The sequence below is a fragment of the Numida meleagris genome, chromosome 19 (genome assembly GCF_002078875.1).
Source record: "Numida meleagris isolate 19003 breed g44 Domestic line chromosome 19, NumMel1.0, whole genome shotgun sequence".
Taxonomy (NCBI): domain Eukaryota; kingdom Metazoa; phylum Chordata; class Aves; order Galliformes; family Numididae; genus Numida; species Numida meleagris.
In genome coordinates, this window is record NC_034427.1 from 6,502,038 (window position 1) to 6,511,127 (window position 9,090).

The 9,090-nt window shown below is 43.7% G+C and overlaps 1 protein-coding gene across 2 annotated transcripts in view; it reads right to left on the reverse strand.

The window, feature by feature from the left end:
• Positions 3–9,090, reverse strand: part of ZNFX1 (zinc finger NFX1-type containing 1) — a 12,614-nt gene continuing 3,526 nt past the window's right edge. For both annotated transcript variants that reach the window (XM_021417085.1, XM_021417084.1), the window contains exons 4-13: positions 8,783–8,931; positions 8,433–8,576; positions 7,832–7,949; positions 7,358–7,608; positions 7,081–7,220; positions 6,590–6,744; positions 5,795–5,940; positions 5,313–5,423; positions 4,515–4,610; positions 3–2,542 (exon numbers count right to left, since the gene is read on the reverse strand). In XM_021417085.1, coding sequence (XP_021272760.1) covers positions 110–2,542; positions 4,515–4,610; positions 5,313–5,423; positions 5,795–5,940; positions 6,590–6,744; positions 7,081–7,220; positions 7,358–7,608; positions 7,832–7,949; positions 8,433–8,576; positions 8,783–8,931 — 3,743 coding nt within the window. In that variant the 3' untranslated portion in view covers positions 3–109. The remainder of the gene's footprint in view (positions 2,543–4,514; positions 4,611–5,312; positions 5,424–5,794; positions 5,941–6,589; positions 6,745–7,080; positions 7,221–7,357; positions 7,609–7,831; positions 7,950–8,432; positions 8,577–8,782; positions 8,932–9,090) is intronic.

The following is a 9,090-nucleotide window of genomic DNA, read 5'->3' on the forward strand; positions in this document are numbered from 1 at the left end:
GAGAGCGCGGAGGTGTGCGTTTTATTGATTACACGGGCAGCAGCGAGCAGCTGAGGAACGGGCGCGGCGCCCCCGGGCGGGGAGGCAAGAAACGTTGCCAGAGAGTCAGCTACAGCAGGCGGTGGAGATCCTCGAAGTTGAGCAGGTTGTTGGCTGTCTCGGACCAGGCTGCGTGGGTCGCTCCGTCCATCTCAGGGGCAAGGCTGTTCGTGCTGTCCAGAGCGTGGTTTGTGCCCCCGATGACCGCATGGCATTCAGGGCACGTACTCCTCTCCATCGCCCCCCCACAGTCCCCAATAACATAGATATGCCCATTTCTACATTTGAACCAGTGGCCACGCGGGTAGCCAATAGCCCTGACAATCTGCACCCGCTCAGCTTCAGTGATCCCCAACCCCGACAGAGGCAGGGCAGAGTTGAGCTGCTCCAGCTCAGCCTTCACTGCAGCCTCTTCCTTTTCCGTGAACTTTTTTGTCCCTTCCAAGATTTCACGTACCTTGGCAATCTTTGCTGCAAGGGCCGTGGTGATCATCCCGCTTGCGCCTTTACACCTTGACAAGAGGTGCTGTAGATAGGTCAACCTCTGGATCTCAGCCTGCAGATCCAAGAGCTCCTGCCCTGTAAAACTGAGGCGTGGCTTATCCAGCCACTCCTGTACTTCATCTAGACGCTTTTTCAGTCCTTTTTGCTCCTTTGCATCAATTTTGCTCAGAGAACTGGTTAAGTCACCTATACGTTCATAGAAGTTAAGCTGGTTCTCAATTACTCCAATGCCCTTTATGGAAAGATCAGAAGCGTTTAGTTTGTCTTCCAACATGAGGTACTTAGAGAGTAGGTTCCTCTTCAGAACACTCTTCCTTGTGAGTGCAGCCTGCAGTCTTTGTCTGCTTGACTCAATTTCCCGTGCTGGGCCTTGGATTTTCTCTTTCACCTTCTCTATCTCAACCAGATGCCTTTTCACAATGGTGCCATATCTCAAACTCTTTCTGACTGGTGTCTGACAGGTAGGGCACACCTTCAGCTTGATGACATCATCATCTTCATCCATATAACGATCAAGGCCCTGGGACTCAAAGATGTGGCCACAATCTTCAAGCTGTACAAATCGTGCATCCTCATCATCTTCAAAGCCAAAAAAGATCTGGGTTACCTCCTCATGGTCACAAACAAGGCACTTCTTTGGGCAGGGCTCTCCACAGAATCCAATACAAGGATGCCCACAGCGCAGCAGCTTAGTACATGGTACATTGCATCGAGGCCTATTGCATGGTTCATGGCAAAGATTGGTACACTGGTAGTGCTGGCACCGCCACTCACATGGTTCTGCACACGGAGAACAACGTTCTCCGCATTTCTTTTTACATCTGCTGTGGACACAGTGGTTCTGACAGTCAAGCTGACAGGGAGGGCATTCTGCAGTGCAAGGCTGCTGACACTTGTGGGAGCAGATCAAGAAACGCTTGCATGGACTCTTACATGGCATATGAAATCTTCCTTCAAAGCAAGTATGACAGGAACCTGAGCATTTATGACCACACTCCAGTGTGACAGAACACTTAGCTGTACATTCAACAGGTTTCGAACGTTTCGTCTCGTCCGTCATCCAACACGGAACTTTCTGGCTGTGGCCACACTGCAGAAAGACTGTAACCAGTTTAGGACACCGAGTAGTACATTCCTGCCCACAGCATTTGTTGCACGTATGCCCACAGTTTAACTTTTTCTGGCAAGGTTCTTGGCAAATGAACTTGTTCTCTGGACAAGAGCATGGCATCATCTGCAGGTGGCCACATTTAGAAACAATTTTCTCTACTATCACCATGCATGGTCCACATGGCTCATAACATAACTGTGGACAGCGGTGCCCATCTGTACAAAGCACCTTTTGACAAGGCTTTAGACACTGGTACTTCTTGTGCTGTACGTCATATGGGTGGCATGCTCTTGTGCAAACATGTCCGCAATCCAACCTAAATTCACAGGGTTGAGTACAGCCTCCTTCTGGGACTTTGCTGAAGTCTGCTGCTGTAGATACCAGAGTCATGGTCTCAGGGTGATTTTGACAGCAAAGCGTCAGTGAGCGGCCAATGTTACCTTTCTCCCTCAGTGTGTGAATGATCTTGCTCCAGAGGGGAACCTTGCCCAGCATTCTCATATTTCCAATACAATACAGCCCTTTCTTAGCTCTGGATAGAGCTACACATATCCGATTAGGGATCTGCAAGAACCCAGTTCTCTCCTCTTTGTTACTCCGCACGAGTGACAGCAGAATAATATCATTCTCCTCCCCCTGGTACTTATCCACTACATAAACCTTCACACCTGCAAAAGTCTTGGCTGGCATGAGCTTGCGCAAGCAGAAAAGCTGCCCAGTGTAAGTAGTGAGAATGGTGATCTGAGAAGGCTGATAATCCTGACACAAGAAGTACTTGCATAGTTCTACCACAAACTGTGCCTCATGTATGTTCTGATGGCTTTTCCCTTCCTGGATGTCTTGCTCAGGAAACTCATGCTCCACAAAGAAAAGGTTGGATAAGACCCCCTGAAACAAGAGAAAGAGAATATTGTAAAAATAACTTGGAAACTTCTAAGGAAGCAGAATTCTAGCTTGTCACTGCAGCCTGTTTCCATGTCCCTGGCTATCCACTAAAATGACTACTCTTCTAGAACATGCAATACATGGTTATGCATGTTGGGACGATTTCCTTTGATTTCCATAGCATATTGATCAGAATTGACTAAGCTTATTCGTGGTATTTCAGCTTATTAGTGTCATTTCATTATCTTAACATGACATCAGCTCCGGTGGATGATTTTCTTCCATATCTTTTTCCAAGTTATTTTTACAATACGTTTTCAGGTTATGCAAAATAAAAGATTAAGTTCTACTAACATTTCCCAAATCACCACAGTTCTATTTTACTTTCATTCTATTTTACATTCTAGTCGTGAATAATGGCTTCTTTCAGCCATGTGGGAAAAAGGAAGTTAACAGTGCACAGAGTTTAGCATTTGCCTAAAATTGAATAGCAAAAACCCCATCTCCGTTGCTGCAGCGGAAACAGGAAGAAGGCAAGAAGGCCTGATTTTCCACCAAGAAGAGTTCAAACATTAGGGACTCCAGTAGTCACTCACCAGGTCCAGGGGTATAGAGCTGTCTGCCTACCTGTTCAAAATATTTACTTTTTATCTATTAACTGAAATTCTTCCAGCTGCAAGGACTTTTTGAGCTGTGTACCAAACCCAGAGACTGCTTTTATCAGGAAAGAACAATTCTGTGGAGCAGACACAGATCTCTGGTTTTCAAGGTGTCCATAGTTGCATATAGCACCCATTGCTGTACAATTTAATTCCATGCTCACCTATGTTGGTATTGTACTAGATGAGTGGATTGAGTTTTGATGGCTTTTGGTATCTCAAGATTGTTTAAAATTCTCCAGAGTAGCTAATCCCATGGAAGAAATTGGGTAAAATTTTGTGGTCTCAGCAGTAGGTTATTTTAAGCTAAAGCAGCTTCTACAGAATACTTGATATGGACTTCAAGATACCAAGAGAGGACATGCCACTTTTCTAGATAGCTTATTCTAGTCATAAATCATCCTCACTATTAATTTTCACTTTATCAGTTTCAGTATTCTACTGGTTTGGGTATATTTCTCTCATCCAGTTAGACAGCTTTTAGCTAACTAGTGCTATCTTTTCATCAGTGGAGATTTATACAGGCTGGGCTACTGTAATCCTCTGTAACCACACCCAATTATTTCTCTGAGTTTGTTCAGTCACCTTTTTCAGGGATCCAAGGCCTAGCTCTAACATAGCATAGCAATGTAACCTTGACTCAGACTTCTGAAGACATAATTAAGTTGTGCCAGAGCGCTGGGCAAGTCTGCAGGATGGGGCTATGTGAGAAACACAGTAACGTTAAGGAAGAAGAAGCTGACCCTTCTGACTGATGCCTCCGTGACTACAAAAAAGACTCTTCAAGTGTCTTAAGATCTAGCAAGCATACTAATCCATTTAGCCCATTACATTCTATCTGCTTATTATACATGTTAATCAATAAATGATTGCTTTATGCTTTTTAAGCTTAACAGATCTTGGTTGCAGATGCTGTGGACTGGTAAAGTGCCCAAACAAAGAACTCCCCAGAACAGGAGGGTTCCAGTAATGAAGTCGCCTGTCTGGAGCTTCATAAATTATGGCTCAAGTCTCACTTAATATTTATGCCTAGTTCTCCATTTCCTAAATTCTTTTTGAATCCTTTTTTCCATTTTTCACTGTTCTTTTAATAAATCATCATTATTGGATCCATTTCCAATGTCTACGATCAGTAATACCAGAAGAACTACTAATTACTCGCCTAATTCTATATCCCACATTTCCCTGGATCAGGTATTAATTTCAGTAGCTAAACTTGATGTGAGAAGTTTAAATCCTTCAACGCTACATTTTACAGAAACTTATTTTAGCCAGTAATGGGGCAAGGGAAAGTGCTTGGACTACTGAAAACTCACTTTTACTTTCTCATACTTCAAGACCGAAGGATGGTTTTCCAGATCCTGGTAAATATGAGGACTGAGAAGCTGGGCAATTTCAGGACGCATGCGGTGCTGAAACACAAAGCAGATGTATCAGTCTTGAGGAAGGAGCACCCTGTTTCCCTGCCAAGAATCTGGTTTTCCATTGTACAGATCATTGCTGAATACAAGACAAGGGTGACTTTTCAGTAGGACTCAAGAAGGCAACATCTCCTATCTCACCCCTGCTGCCACCACCACTGCCAGCAGTCACAGGTGAGTGGTATCCAAGTATCATTTAGCAAGGTTGTTGTAATAAGAATGCTGGTTTCAGTGCAAATCTAAGAACAACAGCATTCTAGAGAATAAGAGCTAACACCTCATTCTAGCCAACTCTTTCAGACTATTTTAATACAGGACTGCTGGAGGTAGAATTAACTTCTCCAGGCACCAAGAAATAATGGTTATAGCAATCAAACAGGAAGCAGCCTAAGAAGATTTGTGGTGTCAGTCTCTGTAGTTCTGGAACAGTTTCAGATGCCACAGTGGGTCATGTTTGTTGCTCTAAAAAGTGTGAGAACCACAGTGCTGTGAGTGACATAACTGAATAAATCAGACAAACTAGAACATAGTATACCATTTGGTAGCTCTTACCATTCTTTTCAGGAAAGAAGTAGCACATTCTTTTATTTTATACTACTCTGTGAGTAGAAACATGAAAGCTTAAATGTACTATACATTTAAAACAACCTAAGTACAAATGTAATAAAGGAGTGTTTTATATCTGCTCCTTACTTGGTATTTTAGGCGAACAAAGGGGAAATCAACTTTCACCAGCCGTTCAAAGAGCGACACTTCCAGATTGAAGTTCTTTGCCAGGTCATAAACGTTGGCACTAGGCTGCAGCTGAAAAAGAAAGGATAGGAGTATTTTTACAGCACTAATCCTATGTATTAGTAAGATTTTTTTTCCTATTAATCTCTTTCTGTTACTGGTTTCCAGTAGAAAGGCCAGAGACACGATTCTTGTGGAAGTGCTAAACAGCAAAGTTGGGTACTGTGACAACTGAAGTGGATTCAAGCACATGTCAGGTTGCGTCAGTTAAACTAAAGGATAAATCTCATAGGAGCTCTACTCCATAACCATAGGGGACAGCACCTATGGTATCCATGGAGACTGGCAAGCAGTACATTTTGGCAACCCTTCACATCTGGTGTTTGGTAAAAAGGTTCTAGTCCATTTGCACAACAGTCAGAGGCATCTGTCATGGATATTACCTGCTGGTGATCTCCAATGAGGATGAGATGCTGGCAAGCTTTACTAAGAGTAGTAATAGTGTGAGCCTCAAGCACCTCTGCTGCCTCTTCCACAATTACAATTCGTGGCTCTACTTTCTGCAAGATCTGACGGTATTTGGCAGCACCTGGACAAGGACAGAAGATAAGCCTTAGTAAACGCAATTACAAAGAGGCATTATGATAGAGTTTTCTGAGAAGGGTTAAACTGTGTTCCAGAAAAGTCTGGATTTCTTTACAAAATTCCAAAAAGTTGAGTCTTGGAAAATGGATTTTAAAACAGCACTAATGCCAAAGATGGCTTCTGTGCAGAAAGTTGTTAGGGAAGGATTAGAGTCCTATGCTTGCCTTGGCCCGTTCTTGACTCTCTACAAACACAGGATACCTAATGAACACATTGATCAACACACAAGTAAACCCCAAACTATCTCTCCAAAGGCTCATATTACAAGGCCTATGCTACCTCTGCTCACCAAAAGGTGATGTAGAGAAAGCAGTGCAGGAATGAATAGCGTTTAACTCGGGCACAAGAAATGGAACATTGCTATTAGAAGAATACCGCTCAACAGTAAATAAAAAACTGCTTGTGCAAACTGACAACTTGTTTGTGCAATAGCCATGTTTGCAAAGGGAGTCAGAAATGGAGAAGGCTGCAGACTAACGTGAAGCCTGACCCAGTCTGTCAAGCAGCACAAGACAGTAATCCTTTGACAGCAAGGTCTTTTAACTGTTGCTGGAGGCAGTGCAACACTGGCTTGCTCCCCAACTGCTGCATACCTGTAGTTGTCATCCCCACAACTTTGGCCTCCTTCAGAATGCAGAGATCTTCTTGCAGCCTCAGTTCTGCCAGCCTTTCTGCTGCTGCCTGGTACTGCTGCTCGTGCTGAAGAATCTTCCGTCGAATAAGCCCCTGATAGGTCTGCAGCCAAAGCCTGAGAAGAAAGAGCCATTAGTACCCACAGAAAGGAGAAAAGAACAATGATCCAAAAGTTCAAGGTGGATTCAGTTCAACTTCTTTGCCCTTTGTGAAAGACATGACTAGCATCTGGACTCAGTCCCCAATGCACACAGTGGAGATGACAACACTGCCCTGACAATGCAGGCAGGGTAAAACCAAATATCTTACAGGAAAAGGTTTGTTCAGATAACAAGCTGAACACGTATGGATAAAAAAAAAACAAACAAACCTTGGCCTGCAAGAAAGAGTTTGAACTCTGACAGTCCCAGGACACCTTTGCTTGACAAACCCTGTAAAATATCTTTGTCACCTGTAAAGCCTCCAGCGGGAGTTCATGTCAAGTTGCCATAGATCCTGAATAGCACTGGCCTCCGTCTCAGACATTGCATTCAATTTGTGGAGCTCAGCTTTCATCTTATGTTTCATTTTCTTCCTCTGAGAAGAAGATATCTGGGGGGGGGAGAAAAAAAGCCATCCCACTCCAAAATAAGTAATTATAGCACAAGTATTTTGTATTTCTATATTAGCATGCCCAAATTATTCCTTACACGGACAAGCAGAGCCACAGTATGCTAATGCATAGTTACCTCCCACTGTCCAGTATTCTGTTGTGGTTGGACTGTTCCTTCTTCCTCATTCTCCAGCTTCATAGCCAACAGCACACTGGCTAGTTCATGAACCACCCTGTGCTCTTCCTCCTTCCTCCTCTGAGGCTTTGCTGAGTCCTCATCCTCAATCACTCTATCAGCTTGAATCAGGTCAGCCTCCTCTAGGATCTCCAATAGCTCTTCTTCTGCTTCACCTTCCTGCTCCTCCTCTCTCTCCTCCTGCTGACCACCTGTGAGATTCACCAGTTACATGCAGGAAGTCACAGCCACTCTAGCAAAATCACAATGGAGTAGTCAGATCACCATGTGAAAATTAATCTTTCCATTGCCTTACAGTGTCATACATCTTCCAGCCTCTGTTAACTAGCAGTGTCTGTTTTCTGGCACATGTGCACTGCTTGGCAGATGCCTGTGGAAAATAAAGGGTTTTTTTTGTTTGCATTTTCTATTTACCTAGATTCTCAGCCTCTATATTCCTTGCAGCAGTCTGGGTGAAGCCAGTAAAACCAAGGCCCAGCCATTCCAGAATCATTGAGTGTTGTGAAGCACTGTAGTAAAACTCATCATCGTCCTAATATAAAGAAAATAAATCAATCAGTCAGGCATGTTTCAGTTCAGGCTTAGGATGATGATAAAGCAGCACCTTGCAGCACAAGGCAACTAGGAACAAGTCCTCAGAGTGACCTCCAGGGCCAGAAAGTCAAGGCAGCCTCAGATCTTCAGAAACAGCATCCCTCCTTCCCTTCAGTTTAAAGTTTTCATTTGGGCACTTGTATTTTTATATTGACAAAGTTCACTTAAAATCTCTGCAGTTTAAAGTAACAAATTTTAACTCCACTTCCCTAGCAACTACTGTCACTTTGGCACAGCTCAGCATTCACTCCCTCACTCTCCTAGTGGCTGAATGAGGCTAAAGGAAATATATTTGGGGAAACTGACTCAGTTATTAAAAAGTCAGTAAGCGTACGCCGGAACTTGACTCATAAAGTCAAGTAAAAAAGCTTGACTCAAAGATATGATTCAAAGCTTGACTGACAGAAAAGGCAACTCTTACCAGACCATAATTCAGACTGTCCCAGTGCTGGGGGGCAATGCATGCTTCCAAGTGGCGCTCATGCAGCACTCCATATGTTGTGCACTCTAAGTGCTTTGCTCCTTTATGGAGCTCCTCCTCAGCATGTTTCATGTCACAGGTAATCTACTCAGAGACGAGACAGGCATCATCATATGCAGTGGAACAAAGTTCAGAAACAGCAGGACAAGAAACTGATAACGTGCATGAAGAACAATAAAAAGACCGACATTAGTGCTAAAGACAAGGTGAAAGAGCAGCTGTGGAGGAAGTCAGTTTCTCCCACGGACAGGTAAACCAATCCCATCATTTCCAGTGAACTCTACACGTACATTCACGTAAGCTCTGCGGAGATGCATCGGCAAGTTTTGTCGGAACGCACACTTCTTCCTCAGCTCCTTCAAGGTGAATTGCTTTAGGATCTCACTGCCACTTCTCCCCCCAACACGCACAATCCCTTGTTTATGGAATGTGTGTATTCCTGGGAATGAGAGAGAAATATTAGTACTAAAGAGGCAAATTCTGTTTTGTTTTGGGTTTTTTTGCAGGATAAGGGGTAAGGAGAGCACCTTTTGTCTGCACATCCTACACTGGATTGGTATGACTGAAGGTTATGTTTTGTTTTTCTCCCCTTCCCCTC